General features: G+C 49.9%; 7 protein-coding genes across 7 annotated transcripts; 4 read left to right on the top strand and 3 right to left on the bottom strand.

Moving 5' to 3' along the window:
- Positions 1-1,743: 1,743 nt before the first annotated feature.
- On the top strand, positions 1,744-2,523 carry CC77DRAFT_1090640 (hypothetical protein; the record flags this gene model as incomplete). The annotated part of the gene is made up of 4 exons (XM_018529528.1): positions 1,744-1,769; positions 1,911-2,044; positions 2,103-2,202; positions 2,263-2,523. 4 exons carry the CDS (start codon positions 1,744-1,746, stop codon positions 2,399-2,401), a joined length of 399 nt encoding a protein of 132 aa, XP_018390459.1. The 3' UTR covers positions 2,402-2,523.
- Positions 2,524-2,916: 393 nt separating this feature from the next.
- On the bottom strand, positions 2,917-4,614 carry CC77DRAFT_1056850 (MFS general substrate transporter; the record flags this gene model as incomplete). Its single annotated transcript, XM_018527946.1, has 4 exons — positions 2,917-3,538; positions 3,594-4,036; positions 4,090-4,343; positions 4,395-4,614. The coding sequence occupies 4 exons, from the start codon at positions 4,612-4,614 to the stop codon at positions 2,917-2,919; spliced, it is 1,539 nt and encodes a 512-aa protein (XP_018390460.1).
- Positions 4,615-5,490: 876 nt separating this feature from the next.
- CC77DRAFT_1004710 (P-loop containing nucleoside triphosphate hydrolase protein) lies at positions 5,491-6,233 on the bottom strand (the record flags this gene model as incomplete). Its single annotated transcript, XM_018523289.1, has 2 exons — positions 5,491-6,040; positions 6,154-6,233. 2 exons carry the CDS (start codon positions 6,231-6,233, stop codon positions 5,491-5,493), a joined length of 630 nt encoding a protein of 209 aa, XP_018390461.1.
- A 381-nt stretch (positions 6,234-6,614) lies between these two features.
- Positions 6,615-8,781, top strand: CC77DRAFT_1037288 (zinc carboxypeptidase A 1 precursor). The gene is made up of 2 exons (XM_018527058.1): positions 6,615-7,670; positions 7,723-8,781. The coding sequence occupies exons 1-2, from the start codon at positions 7,112-7,114 to the stop codon at positions 8,628-8,630; spliced, it is 1,467 nt and encodes a 488-aa protein (XP_018390462.1). The 5' UTR covers positions 6,615-7,111; the 3' UTR covers positions 8,631-8,781.
- A 141-nt stretch (positions 8,782-8,922) lies between these two features.
- CC77DRAFT_1056853 (hypothetical protein) lies at positions 8,923-9,984 on the bottom strand (the record flags this gene model as incomplete). The annotated part of the gene is made up of 1 exon (XM_018527947.1): positions 8,923-9,984. The coding sequence occupies one exon, from the start codon at positions 9,982-9,984 to the stop codon at positions 8,923-8,925; it is 1,062 nt and encodes a 353-aa protein (XP_018390463.1).
- A 1,171-nt stretch (positions 9,985-11,155) lies between these two features.
- CC77DRAFT_926292 (hypothetical protein) lies at positions 11,156-12,606 on the top strand (the record flags this gene model as incomplete). Its single annotated transcript, XM_018533914.1, has 2 exons — positions 11,156-12,003; positions 12,345-12,606. Coding segments are annotated over 2 exons (1,110 nt in total), but the record flags the coding sequence as incomplete, so codon positions are not given.
- Positions 12,607-13,280: 674 nt separating this feature from the next.
- Positions 13,281-14,617, top strand: CC77DRAFT_298056 (hypothetical protein). The gene is made up of 2 exons (XM_018531118.1): positions 13,281-14,134; positions 14,199-14,617. The coding sequence occupies exons 1-2, from the start codon at positions 13,449-13,451 to the stop codon at positions 14,434-14,436; spliced, it is 924 nt and encodes a 307-aa protein (XP_018390465.1). The 5' UTR covers positions 13,281-13,448; the 3' UTR covers positions 14,437-14,617.
- Positions 14,618-14,980: the final 363 nt, after the last annotated feature.

The following is a 14,980-nucleotide window of genomic DNA, read 5'->3' on the forward strand; positions in this document are numbered from 1 at the left end:
CCCTGGAGTGTTGTACAGAGTTGCTAGTCAATGGACCTAACTGCAAAATGCTCGTCTTCCAGTCCAGCTGCCTAGGACCCTTAAGTCTGTCTACAAGTGGGGCGCACTCTATCCTGATTGTTGAATTGAAAAGGGGCATTACCCAATCATAGCCCATCTATCCACGATGTGGGTGTGGGCGGGACGCCCCGCACGGGACCGGTAGGCCTTAGCGGAGTAGGGTCCGTCGACGTGTATACAGGTGCAAGCCGCCTCCATCACGCACATGTTGCAGCGTTACCGGAGCACAACAATGTCCAGATCTCTATGCACTGCATTTACAGTACCAGTGACTAAAGCCTGCAGGAGTATGTGTTCAGGATGTACGCCAGCACTTTACCACGATTTGACAAGGTATCACCAATGCTTTACACGACCATCCTAGGCCAGTCGAAAGGGTCTTAGCTTGACGCAAAAGGCGTCGTTTAGAGAGCTTCGCAAGTACGAGTAGGTGCGTGCGTTTGTGCTAATCTAAGTGCAGACAATTTCAGGTCAGAGGTGTAGCGCGCCTACTATAGTAATGGGTAGCTGAAGCCATGCATCACACCAAATGCCGATTCGCCCTCGCTGTTTTCGAAACACCCCACAGTAGCCTCACTGTATAGCTTGGTTTGCCGTTGATGGGCATCGAATAGTGCAAAGATGACAGCGGTGATACCATTTTACGAAGTCTGTCGTCGATACTATTTCACGATGTACTGCATCGTCTCGTACCTAGGGCTCAGACCTTGAAGAAGTCTCATGCTAAATCCGGATAGTGATACAATTGCCATTGAGTCGGCTAGAAGCAACCTCAGTCTAACACAGGTCTGGCTACAATGAGCAGCCTTTGTTATGTCTCAGTGGACACATGCTTTCTCAATGATGACAATCGACAGGATATTCGCTTGATACTGCTTCTCGGTCCGATATCGTTTAACACACTGGCGTATGCCCACTGTATAGAAGTGGTTAGATCTACGCCAGTCAGTAAGAGCATTGCGCCTTCGGACCGTCAGTGTGCATACCGCGATGTACATCTCGAGCTGGAGACTCGACTTCACGCATATGGATGGACTTCTTGGTATAACACACGCTACACCGCTCTTCCGCTATATGCGTACTTAGTGCATCTTCTGGTTACCTAAGTAATCGGTATCATGCATGTATTCAATAGGCCAGCCTTTCATACGATCACGCTGTAGAGAGCCACGATCACACTGGACAGGTTCACGGTGTACTAAGTTCTCTTCAGAACTCGCATACGACATGACCGGTCTCGATGGGGGCATTTACGATGACCAGGAGGGTGCTGATGGAAGCTATTCGGCGGCAATGATACAGACTTACATGCAGACCGAAACAATATTCGAAAAGGCTGTCGAACATTTTCCAACGAAGCCTAGAGGTCGAAAACTCAGCCATCTGGCTATCGAAGTAGGCCTGGCGACTGTTTTCATAGGCTCGACTCTTACTTGGCTTTTCAGGCATCCGATCTTAACGAGTGCCTTTAAGGGGTCTAGATCAGAATGGCACACTGTAGGACAAGAGATTGTCTAGCACCTTCCGGGAAGAAACGGAGTACGAGGAATTGCTTTTACCACCTTCCAACTCTACAAAAGCCCCCTCCGTTCCTCGAAACCCTTATTATCCTCACCATTATCTATTGAACACTACAATCAGACAACACATCTCACTCACCAATACCTTCTGAACAAGATCAAAATGTCCGACTATACCGGCCCCGGCATGTACGAGGTTCTCCCCAAACACGCTCCGGAAATGAGCCTGAATGTCTGAGGTGGTGCAACAACTGCTGGCACGCCCATTAAGATGTAGTACGTATGCTTACCACGGCCGAATATAGCCGTCCTCGACTGATCGATTACTAGCCCGAGGACCACCAAAGCCATCAATACCCACTTTGAGATTGTATCGGCGGGAGGCTACTACGCCCAGCCCGAGAAAGGTGATTGTGAATATCACATCATCTGCGCAAACTCTGGTTTGTACTTGTGCATGAACTGTAAGCCAGTCGCATCTTCCTACGACATATTTGTCCCCTGACACCTACATCCATCTAGATTCGGGTGGTGACTTCGGCAAGATCACCGCCGAGGTTCGCCCTCCTCTTGACAACGACGTGCGCTGGAAGATTGCACACACTGGAAACGGTACCTACACGTGAGTTCTCTTCTCCCGCGATTGTATATGGGTAGGGATACGACCTAACGTATACCTTAGCATCAACAACGTCAATGGCAAGACAAAGCAGCAGCTCAACGTTCGTGGCGAAGGCAAGGCCAGCGGAACAGAGGTGATCTCATACGCCATCAAGGAGGCTGCGAACACTCAGTTTGTTCTCAAGGCTGTTGTTGCATAGGTAGTGCGGTCGAGTTTGTAGGCCGAGGCCAGTGCTACGGTTGAAGGCAATGTCAGACTCCTCAGTCGAGATGTAGCACGTAGAATCTGTCACTCCTTCATCAGATTGATCCGCTGTACACGTTAGACTACTTTGGAATGATTTTCAAAAGCTATGTATCCTAGCCGTGTATCGATTTTGACAAGAATGCCTTGCAACTAGATCAAATTGGTTCTTCTAATTTCCGCTTTGCAGGAGTGTCTCACCTTTGCCTAAACCCAGTCGAGTTAGTTGATTAATGGTGTAATCACTGTTAGCCGAGATCATTCGCAACCTAGCATTGTGCCTAGGTGCCATACTGACCTCTGAAGCTGAATACATTTAGTGCGCCTGATGTAATCACCTAGATTTTCTGAACACCCATCATGCATACATTGTAAAAGAATCTCATTCGATCATCAAAGAAGATATCGCTCCTTCTGATTGCGACATTCAAAAGCATGAAGCTACGCTGAACATCTTCTCGTAGATGCAAATTACAAAGTGTACCGGTAGAAAGGGCTCTTATCACCCATAAGCAACAACTCCTGCTCGGAATACCTCGCACGAATAGCGTCTTCACCATGCTCTGCAATCAACTCATCCCTCAGTCTATTCTCCTTCGCATACGCCCACCTCAACACGAAAGTCATGAGAATGGCGGTACAGCACATGGCTAAACTAGCCGAAAAGCCCGTCGTGTACTTTGGTGCTTCGCGCGAAAGATAGATATTGCTTCCCATGATACCACCCATGTTTCCCACGGAAATCAAGAGAGCCATACCAACAGCGCGCTTGGAAGATGGTGCGAGGGAGTTGCCAATCCAGGAGACAAGGCATGTAAAGGGGCAGTATAGACCTCCAGCCACGGGGAAAAGGAAGCCATAGGTAATGCCAGGATAAGCGGGCTTAGGAATGGCCAGTTGAGCGATGAAGCCGCATACGGCAATGGAATAGCCTGCGATAATGTATGGGGAGCGCTTGCGTGTCAGATCGGAGGCCCACGCAAAGATGAGGGTAAGGATAGCGGCGAAAACGTAGATCGGGATGGTCATGAGTTGGGCATTGGCACTCGTGTAGCCGAGGCCTTGGATGACAGATGGTACGGTGGCTGTGAATCTGTATAGAAATATCAGACAAGATTCGGTAGCACAAATTTTTGTCGCTGACTTACCCATAAACTCCAACGGTGTTTCCCCAGAAAATAACCGTAGCAGCCCAAATCTTCCAGTCGGAAAGACCAGTGAGAATCTGCTCTTTGCTGATCTTATCGCTGTTGGTGGCCTGTCCCTGTCCAGACCCAGAATCGTTCGACAATCGGGAAACCAGCAAGTCGCGCTCTGGTTGGGTAAGGAATTTGGCGGTTTCGGGGCTATCTGGGAGAATCTTCCAGATGAAGAGCGCGAGCGCCACTGGGATCAGTCCCTCGATTAGAAAGATCCACTGCCATCCTGCAAGTCCAGAGCGACCGTCGAGTTTCTCAATACCGTAGGCGAGTAAACCACTGAAGGCACCAGCGAGAGAGGCGGCTACATAGAAAACAGCCATGCGACGCTGAAGTTCGAAACGGCGGTACCAGAGAGTGAGCAGAAACGTTGCTGCGGGGAAGAAGCCAGACTGCGAATGTAAGCACATGCTGTCAAGTCTGGATTTGAATATTTTCCACCTACCTCTGTCACACCCAAGAAGAAACGTCCGGCAAGTAGCCCACCGTAGCTGGACGTTAGACCCATAAGTGTCATCACGAGACCCCAGCAAAACATCAAGATTGCCATCCAATGACTTGGGCGCATCATCTTGAGCACGATGTTGCTAGGTACTTCGAGGAGCGTGTATGGAACGAAGAATAAAGTGACTGCAGTGTTGTACTGGCTACCGTGCATTTTCAGGTCGTCCGTCATACCAGCAATCTTCGCGTTACCGACTACAATATGTTAGTACTCCGACATAAATTTGTCCAAGAGCCTGCACTTACTGTTACTTCGATCGATGAACGCGACAAGGTAGAGAAGAGACAGCATTGGAACGAGTCTCATATCCACCTTCCTCAGCACACGTGCAGCCTCCTTCTCCTCAAGATCGATATTCTGCGCTTCGAGCTCACCACTGCCCGATGAAGTCGAGATCTTCTCCGCGACATTCTCGGTCTGCTGGTGCTCAGCGGAGAGCTTGTCGTGATCGAATGTTGTCGCCATGGTGTGATTGCAGGCGATATGGGAGAGAAAACTGGCAGGGCGATGCACGACTTCAACCCCGTGGGGAGCTTCTACCCTTTAATGCATCTCGGTAGAATGCAAAGCCCGAATCATAGCATCACAACGGCATACCTTCTTCGGCAACGTTACCCACCTAGCATGCATGCCTCGCCTCTCCAGGCTCCCCTCAACGCAATTGACCCTCTTGTGTGGAGGCGGATCAAACGTATCTTAGCTTCTGGGGTAGCAAGCGGCGCCTTTGCGGGGTAGTTTTGGCGGGATCATCACGCACGGCGTCGGCACGTGCAGCGCGATCTGCATGTCGTTGTGACGTATGGTTCGACCATCTGTCAAGCGGCACAGGATTAACTGGAGATGTGCAGGGGCGCATTTGCCGATCTCATAAGCCGCGGTGTCGGTGTGGGCATTTGTTGAAGGGCCGGTGGTGGATTTGGCGAAGAGTTGCTAGGTGGTTGGTCGGGTGAGTCCCTTCGGCGATAGCCCGATGAAAAAGGAAGTCCTGTCGGTAGCAGCGCCGCCTACGCTACCCTGGAGTATGTAGCTAATGGACATACAATGTCCGGAATCTATAACTTGACGCTGTCTAATTTTAGCCCACACGACATACAAGACATATCCAGGTCTCTACCAAATGTGTTGGTAGCCCACTACAAAGTGTTACTCATAGTTGAGGGTAGTAGAACCCATATACGGAAAAAACGTTCTGCCTCGAGACGAGGTAGTCACGCGCACAAGAACCATAACCGCGATACTTGAACCGGTGGCATTTGTGCAATCCGATGCATGCCTGTATTTGACATGTTCAATCGCGCCCACGTTCGAGCCTGCGCAACTTGCGTTTCCAGACATGCCCAATTACATGAGGTTGCACACATCAGCTTGAGTTTTGGCACCATCCTTGGTCGTTGTTTTTGCACATGTCTTTGCGACGTCCTCCAGCACTTGCCTACACAGCTCCCCTGTCAGCGCACTACATTCAGCGTAATGATCGCACAGCATTCTCTGCGCAGTCTGTAATCCCTCATGTGGCATGACGCTCGCGCCCTTGCCCTTCTTGTCCGGGCCATGCTCCACTAACGTCCATTGTCGCCTCAAATCCCTCTTAAGACCAAGGACCATTACAGGCAAGTTTTCATCGTAATTAAAGTGCTTGTTCACTACCGGCAGCCATGTCGAAGAAAGCGACTCGAGCGACGCGCGCGAGGATATGTCGTAACAAAGGATCACGAATTGTGGGTGCAGAAGCGTATAGTTCTGGGGTGAGGCTGTGTCGTAGAATTGCAGCCTGTACGGCCGGCCATAGAGTGTGATATCGAAGGCATACGGCTGGTCGATATCGCGCAGCTTGGGAAGCTCATAAGGTGGGAGGTCGTCGTTCTGAGGTTGCACGCCGAGTGACAGGCGACTTTGAATCATCAGCAAATGGGACAAGACGTCAATTCACACGCTTTCGTCGCCGCTGTCGCATGTCGCGCCGTACAGCGCGCGGTACAGCGCGCGCCGGATGATAGTACTCACGACAAGAACGTCGACTTCCCTACTTCAGAGTCGCCCAGCAGTAGGACGGTAATCTCCGGAGGCAGTGAGTTATATTCCATCGCGAGTCGTAGATGCCCCGCAGACACAATCAGATATCAAGGTGGCTTCATCTTTGCTTCTACGAGAGTCATGAGAAGTGACGAACATCTGGGCGCGGAGATAGGCGTTAGCTGCACATGGTCTTGGCAACCAGAAAGCGTTGCTCCATCACTCGCTGCCTCTACACTCCTTCATACAAGCTCGCACATATGTCGCCCATTCTACGAGACGATCGCCAGCATACTTGGAATTTGTTCATGCTAACGCGACAGTAGCTAACTGATCAAGAGCGTTCGCAGCTGCTGCTGCTTCGCGCCAGTTTAGCGTGCATACCTGAATTACAAGATTTGGCCACCCGTTACCGAAGCCGTGGCAACCACCCTGTTATACTATTGTTCAACTATGGATAAGAAGCTTTTGTGCCTCTCAAGTTTGACAGCCTCGCGATACTGCTTATCTATATGACCACTCACACGACTTCGCAGCCACGATTACCTGTGCCTTGCTAACCCGCGTTCAGCAGTCTTGGCAACGCCTTTGACACCATGAACCAGGAGTCTGGATTCTTTAGAGCATTTCTGCATCCTGCTTGCCTACCACCAACATGATGTTTTGCGTTAGGCACAAATCCGTGTGGCCATAGCAGAAGATAACGCTTCGGACCTGCTTAGAATCGTAGAGTATGTACGCCAGCCAAGTACGCTTGCTGTCTTGGAGTCTTGGAAACGCCATCCCCGATTACCGAATCAGGAAGCTGGAAGCAATTCATCCGTCTAAGAGGCTGGCAATAGAAAGTCCCAAGCAATCGACTTTGAATAAATAACAACAAGATGGCGACAGTCTGTGTCTGCACGATTTGCAACTTCTACTCGTCGCAGCATTCTTACCGCTGCCCGCCATGAAGGTCTCCGCTCTCCTCGGTTTGCTTCCTGGCGCTGTTCTCGCGTCAGATGTCCTGAGCGTTGCGTTCTACGCAAAGGAGAAGAACCAGCTATACGACTTCATCTCGGCCAACAGCGAGATCGATTATGGCTGCCGTCCTGTTGTCATGGCTGCCGGTGGCGAGCACAAGCTGCACGCTGTCATCTCAGAGGACCATTTGGACCACTTCAAGCGAAGTTTGGATCCAGAGCTCGTTCGTGTTGAACTTTTGCACAACATGAACAAGCGACAGACTGCAACTGCACCTATCGGCAAGGGCGATCGTTTCAAGGGTGGAAAGGTCGCGCCTCGCGGTCTCGGTACGAGGAAGCCCAGCGAGTACGCACAACTTCAGAGTGCCGGTGTCTTCAACATAGACGAGGTCTACACCGCCATGAAGGGTCTAGAGAAGGAATACGGCATGTCGCTCTTCACGACGCCGGAAAAGACCTTCGAGGGGCGATCGATCATTGGTGGTGTTGCCAACAAGGCGGAGAAGATCAAGAAGGACAAGCAGTACATTTACTTCACTTCTGGTATGTCTTCGCTCAAAATCGCATTTGAAGGATAGACTAACCTCCCGACTAGGAATTCACGCACGTGAGCGCGGTGGACCTGACAACCTGATCTACTTCGTCTCTGACCTGCTCTATGCAAACGAGCACCGCATCGGCCTGACCTACGGCAACAAGAAGTACACCAATAGCCAGGTTAAGAAGGCTCTTGGGGCGGGAATTGTGTTCATTCCTATGCTGAACCCTGATGGTGTGAACCACGACCAGACAAACAGCAACCTCTGGCGAAAGAACCGCAACCCCGCCTCTTCTACGCCTGGTGTTCCGCTTAGTGTTGGTGTAGATCTCAACAGGAACTTCGACTTCCTCTGGAACTTCACTGAGAAGTTCGACCCCTCCGTTGCCCCTGCTTCAACGAACCCCACTTCGCAGGCTTTCTACGGCACTGCACCATTCTCCGAGCCAGAATCGAGAGACATGGCTTGGGTGTACGACCAATACCCCAACATACACTGGTACATTGACGTTCACTCCGCTGCCGGAACTTTGCTCTACTCATGGGGTGACGACGTCGATCAATCCCACGATCCAAAGCAGAACTTGTTCAACCCAGCTTACGATGGAAAGCGCGGTATCGTCGAAGACGAGCTGTACAGAGAGTACATTGACCAAGAAGACTGGGACAACATCCGTATCGCTGCTAACCGTACCACTGATGCCATGATCTCCGTCGGCGGCCGCGAGTATGTTCCCCAACAAGCTGTTGGTCTCTACCCTACTTCTGGTGCTACAGACGACTGGTCATTCAGCCGCTGGCACAAGAATAAGAAGCTCACCAAGGTGTACGGTTACACCATGGAGTTCGGTTACCCAACCAACTTCTACCCCACAAGCGAGGAGTACATCCAAAATATTATTGATACTAATGCTGGTTTTATGGAGTTTATCCTCACTGCTGATGAGATTGGACTCAAGGCCTAGATCTGTAATGGCAGAATGTGGCTCACGCGGTAGCAGTTATGTGGAAGTGACGACATTATGAGAAACGAGAGACGATGTGTTGTAGCTGTAGCATTAAGAAGAGAGTACCACCCATTAGTCATTAATCTATTCGCTGGTAAAGCACGCCTTGAGGGGTATCATCGTACAGAATTATCATTGTTGAAAGATCCTAATCCGACACTTTCACAGCAAACGCATTTTGCGGAAGCTTCGTAGAGACGCAATGCCTCTCAAACATAGCCGCCGTCTAATAACTGTCTTTCTTTCGACTTCATTCTTTCGATGAAGGAGACTGCGTCTGTCGCGTATTCGTACTTCGGCTGCCGAGCGCTGGGGGTTGTAGGGACGGTGAGCGATCTGATCTAGAACTTCTCTGCGGTGTAACGTTCTGGTTGGAAATTGGGTCGCGGTAAACGAAGATTGAGCGCCCACCAATGGTTTTTGGGCCGCTGGAGCCGTACTCATGGAAAATCCCGGTGTCTCGATCTTCTTCTCCACGTCTTTCGTCGTCTTCTTCAGCATCGGTATAGTCGTCTTCCATCTCCATGGCCGCAACACCTTCTGTCATTGCTCTCTTCTCCTCCAACCTAGTCTCTTCATCCATCTTCTTCATCCCTTCAATCATCATCTCCGTTCCCCACCTCCTCCACGTCAACCCCAACCTAAACGGCCTCCTTCCTGCCTCCTTCAGACTCTCATACCAATCTTTGTGCTCCGTATAAGCAAGCCTCCTATCCCACTTCTTCTCCGGCGTCGGCGCCCGTGGCAGACTTGCAACATGCTCAAACAACATGTGCTGTGCATGCGTGTTGATGTCCAGTAACTCGAGGATACTCTCCTTGACATCTCTGTCGAAGCACAGCCACTCTATTGTTGGTGGATTAGAATCAAGCCGGAAGCCGAGTGCTGAGCCGCCTAGGACGAACACAGATGGGAGATAGCCGACTTCTAGGCAACCTGGGGGTAGCTCGTCGCCTGATGGGTCGGGGATGGAGGCTAGTGGATCAGGGCCCAGAAGGTAGTTTACATAGCCGTGTTGCTGGCGGGTGAGTAACGAGCGAAAGTCTGAGACGGAGATGAAAGACGCAGCGTAGTGATATATCACGACATCGTCTCCAAACTTGTGGTATTGGAGTTGCTTTAACTTTATACCTTTAGGTCCGTGGAGGCCTCTTGGTAACTTTAAAGCTTTGAGGGATTGCGACTGGGCCTTGGGCGGGTTGACTTTGGAAGTTTTGGTCCTGCGGGCTTTGGCATGGTGGCGTTCATCATCTTCAGATGAATGATCTCGCTTTTTCCTCTTCCTTGGTTTTGAGGTGGCTTTGGGCGGCATGACGTTTAGTAGCCGTTTCACACAAAATAGAGGTTAGTTGATGGTTGTACGATGTGAAAACTTGCTATGCTGAAGAATTGATTGGATATATGCATAGCGTGGAGAATTAGGTTAGCCTCATTGGGAAGGTTCAGGCAGTCTCCAGGGTCTTGTTCACCGTGATGGTGAAATATCTTGGTAGAGAAAATGGAGGAAAGTTGTATGGAGAAGCTCGCCCCTACCGAGTTGCACTCTAGATGTGTACATACTAATCTTAGTTCGTAGTCCGTTAAGAAAGCACGATTATAACTTTTTGAGGCGACTTTTGGTACCTAGGGCTGGACTTGGCAAAAACAAGCTCCATCAAGGAAGCTGGCAAGCTCTAGAAGGAGATGCGCGTTTTCGGTGTGCATACGCGTACTGCTAAAGTTCATATGATACTTTGGAGGCTGCACATCTACAAGGCCAAGAGAGTGGTGTCAACTGAGAGGAATGAGAGGTGGAATAGTGGGATATTCGTAGCTGTGGAACCAGCTTATCACCTGCATTCGCAAAACTTGATATAGCCCATCAACAAGCCCTCTAAGTAGTGCACCACGTGCGCGTCTATCTTGCCACCTTGCTTGGATTACGGGTACTTTGCGTGAAGACTATTGTTATAAGTGAAAGCTATAATTGAGAATCTGTGCGTACTTGCATCATGATGCTGTCTAGCGACGATTAACAACCACTAAGATAGTCTTCCAACAAAGAAAGGTTACGCTATGTTGAGTTATATCACATTCTTTTAAGGAAGTACGCGATGCCTATGGGATTAACAATCTAGGTTTTCTGCCCGAAAAGATTGTAGTCGTCGATATCCGAAGTCTCGACAGATATTCAGTTCGCTTTATACCGCTTGAGCGTGAATATAGAGGTACAAGCTGCACGAGCAAGCCGCGTAGCCTAGCTTAAGCAGATATTTCCATCATTACTTGTTTGACCTTTCCATCTCCACTGCCACATATCGGAAACAACCCTCGAAAGAATGTGGATTACAAGGCTCTTCGGGCTGGTTGCCCTCCTCGTTATTGTTACTGGCGAGATATGTCAAGAGTAGGCATTTGTTCCACAATCCTGGTGCCTCTTGGGCTACATGATACGATGACTGACTCTGATCTGTAGCTGCTTGGTTGATGCTCAAACCGCGAGCAACCTCACGATACTGGAGCATTTAGATAAAGTGTTGGTCGCTGGTAAACCACAGCCGCCACCACCAGCACCACGACCTCCGCCTCCACCACCACCAGCAAGAATTCTCCCAGCGGATGACGAAGTTTGGAAAAAATGCAGAGAAAAGGGATGTATGCTCTCATGGGCAATGCGCTATGAAGACAGCCAAGTAGGAACCTATTACGTTCCGCCCCACCCAACAGCAGCGTCGCCGTACCAAAGTCTGAGTGACCTTGCGAGGTGGTTTTGGTTTCGATGGCCCCAAGCCAGCATAAGGGAGGAATATTTCGACTTCAATCGGGCTTGGGGCATCGGCCATGCACTCGAAGAACTTGGAGTTAATCCGTATGCAGATGAATACGAGGGAGGCGAGAACCGGGTCCACAGTGTTGACCACAAACTACCACCCGATAACCCCTACCACGATATTCCTGTCGCGGACCAGAAGTACAAGGTCAACGGCAAGACGTATAGGGCCACAGCTGCTAGTTTTTCGTTTTCACTTAATCCGAAAGACGGTGTCATCATTGGTCTGAACCGAGAGAGCCCCAAAGCAACGGGAAAACAACAGGAGCCACCAGTCCCAGATGACCAGATGCCGGAACTTACCCAGTTTTCTGATGTGGCGTGGCTGAGTTGGGATGATATGGTCAAAGAGAAGAACGGGGATCTCAAAAATATTCGATATCTCATCTCAGTTTTGGTCGTCAACAGGGAGACCGTCTCAGTCGTACTGAGAGCATCGGAAAACAGGGGATGGGGAGTCGAGGATTGGCCAGGTCATATATTTGAGGACGGGTCGCCAGAGATGCATGCAATCATGGGTAAGTCTCGATCATTCCAGGAGGGGTTGTAAGACGACTACGAACCACGTTTCTCTGAGCAAGGTTGGTTGTCATTAAACTTTGTGGAGGGTACTGGGTCGTTGGTACATGTCTACCAGCATCCGTTACTATAGCCTGGCTGCCTTGTGGCACAATAAGGTTGCTGTCAGACTCGATGTGGTTCAGCGACACCCTTCTGGGCCATTCAAGGCTGTCTTATTCTTGATCTTTTATCATTGCGAAAATCTCCCGGCTGACTCGTGACCAGGCACTCCAAACATGTGAGAGATACCCCTGTACGAACTGTATGCGAAACATATACTGACTTCGTATGCCCACCTTAAGGCAAGGCTTCGCGTATATGCTAATTCAGCACAAAGCGCAGCTGGGTAATCTGTACGTCAGCAAAATACAGGTCTTCAGATGTGAAACATTGCACCGCAATCCATGCATTGTTGCACATGTATCGCAACCAGGCTCTGGTTTAGGAGGCGGTCCAGAATTGATCCCAAACGAGGGCGTTGCGGAGCAGGTATCAGTCAGAGGAGTAAGACGTGACGAAAACCATAATTTGGTTCGTACACACAAAATATTCGCGAATTTATAACGGTGCGGAAATCTATAACCTTCAGAATAGCCGAGAAGATCTCAGGAGAAGTATGCCCTTCCCTTGTTGGCGGAGAAGCTTGTTTCGCTAAGCTGTTCTCCATCTATGCTACACTTCAAAGGCATACATAGTATTTTACCTCAAAAGGCTAAGAAGAGAGCGGCTTGATGCATCTTTCTAACAAGTTCGAACGTTCAAGATATTACCCAGTAAAGTGAAATCTTTCGTACTGTTGAGAAGCGACATGATTGAAACTTCTTTCACGGATTGTGTTTATAGATTTTGCTTGTGGTATCAATACCGAGGGTGGGAGAAGGTGAGAGATCCATCTACGAGCTGATACTTCTTACCTCAAAAACATAGTCGCTCTTTATCCAGTGAAAGTGAAAGTGGTATTGTACCGCTTGCCTTAAGCGACGCACTGCTAAGTCTCTCTCACTTCTCAACTGTTGGTTCTGTTCTGGAGATACTCCCCAGCAAGTATCATTCGAAAATATGCAGATCATAGGGTTCCTTGGGCCGGCTGCCCTCGTCGTTACCGTCGCCGGCGAAATTTGTCAAAAGTATGCATTCTCCACTACGCATTTCACCGCTATCGACACATCCCATCGCCACGATGTATGCTTGAGTACATGACAGGATGACTGACTGCGACTTCTATATGCTCAAGTGAAGGCGCAGCCTCCGTCAATCTCAAGATACTGGGGGCGCCAGATGCAGATTCATTCGTTGTCGCATCGAAGCCAGATGAAGTTTTTGTCGCCGCCGCAAAGTGGCCCAGACCAGCGACAGATGAAGTCTGGGATAGCTGCAGACAAAAAGGGTGTTTAATTGAATGGTCGATGCACCACAATAATGACCAAGTTGGACTCTGTTTTCTACCCCCGCAGATAAGTGCAGAATCTCCATTCCAGACCTGGGAAGATCTCACAACGTGGTATTGGCACGAATACCCAGAAGACAAGATGGGCAGCGATGATGATAGCCAATTACGCGATGATTGGGGCCTTGACGATGCATTAGACGGGCTTGGACTTTCTTCGTATACGTACCTGCGCAAAGGAGGCAAAAATCGAATCCTCGGTATGGCCCACGTCGACCCTTACGGCTTGTCTATGGCCGACCACCAGACATACCAAGTTAACGGCCAAACTTATCGGGCAACCGATGCTGATTATACGATGTCGTTCAACACGGAGGAGGGTGTTATCATTGGGTTAAGTCGCGAGGGCCCTGCGACGAGCGCTCTACGTCGAAATCCGTCGATTCCAGCAGCTCAAATGCCCATACTCCATCAATTCTCTGACGTGGGCTGGCTTACATGGCAAGAGATGACAAAGAGGGACGGCCATGATGCCAAAAATCTTCGATATCTGATTTCTGTCTCCATCGAAAATCAAAAAACACTATCAGTGTGCCGTAGGGTATTCATCAAAAACAGGTGGAAGGGCGGACCCTGGCCAGGGCTTACACTGAAAGCCGGTACGGATGACTTTAATGCCATCTTAGGTACCCCGAACATGCAAGGGTAAGAAATACACCGGTACGAACTGCATGTGAGACATACACTGATTTTGCACGCGAACCTATAGGTACGGATACATGCTGATTCAGCACAAAGCGAAACTCGGTAACATATACATCAGCAAAATCCAAGTCTTTGCGTGCACCGGAACCAGAATGGTCTTTATCGTCGCACACGTATCCCAACCACGATCCGCTCCAGCGTCGGTCCCGGACCAGGGCGTTGAGGAACAACCATCAGGTAGAGTAAGACGCGACGAGAACCACAACTTGGTTCGTACTCAGAAGATCTTCGCGAAGTTATGAGGTGAGGATTCGTCGTGCAAAAGAAGGACAGAAAGTACCTGGACTTGTGGCTGTCAGTTGGGTGTGACTGCCCGGGTTAGATTTGGGTGCTGGGTCGCGCATGCCTTGATGAGACATCAGGCATGCGCGCCCCTTACTGGCTGAATTTGGGTCCTTTGCTTTCCAAACTCAATACTTTCTCGATCGTCAGTCCCATTTAATTCCGTCTCTTTTTCGCTTTTGAAAATGCTTGATCCAGTCAGACAGCTCGATGCACGCCACATGTTGTAGGCAAAAGTAAATCCATGCTGCTAGCCAATGACACGACCTCTACGCGCATCACAACGAAGCGGATCCGGCAGCCGTGTGCCCGCATGTTGTTATGAGGGGATCCGAACGCAGGGCAAGATACTTACATATACTACAGCAGGCACCGCTGCGCGTCAGACCCAAACTTATATTGCTCAACCACAGAAACTCGCCGTCGATTGAGGATCAGCAGTCATGTTGTGCAGGCGTGCCTGCTTCGGTACGCCAGTACGTCAGACTCGGCCAAACGTCATAT

The sequence above is a fragment of the Alternaria alternata genome, assembly GCF_001642055.1.
Source record: "Alternaria alternata strain SRC1lrK2f unplaced genomic scaffold CC77scaffold_2, whole genome shotgun sequence".
Taxonomy (NCBI): domain Eukaryota; kingdom Fungi; phylum Ascomycota; class Dothideomycetes; order Pleosporales; family Pleosporaceae; genus Alternaria; species Alternaria alternata.

What these genes read in the sequence shown, in the direction of transcription:
- CC77DRAFT_1037288 (XM_018527058.1), top strand. Translation starts at nt 7,112, where the DNA reads ATGAAGGTCTCCGCTCTCCTCGGTTTGCTTCCTGGCGCTGTTCTCGCG. An exon ending in GTACATTTACTTCACTTCTG is followed by an intron (nt 7,671 to 7,722) that starts GTATGTCTTCGC and finishes CCTCCCGACTAG; the next exon opens with GAATTCACGCACGTGAGCGC.
- CC77DRAFT_298056 (XM_018531118.1), top strand. Translation starts at nt 13,449, where the DNA reads ATGCACCACAATAATGACCAAGTTGGACTCTGTTTTCTACCCCCGCAG. An exon ending in GGTACCCCGAACATGCAAGG is followed by an intron (nt 14,135 to 14,198) that starts GTAAGAAATACA and finishes GCGAACCTATAG; the next exon opens with GTACGGATACATGCTGATTC.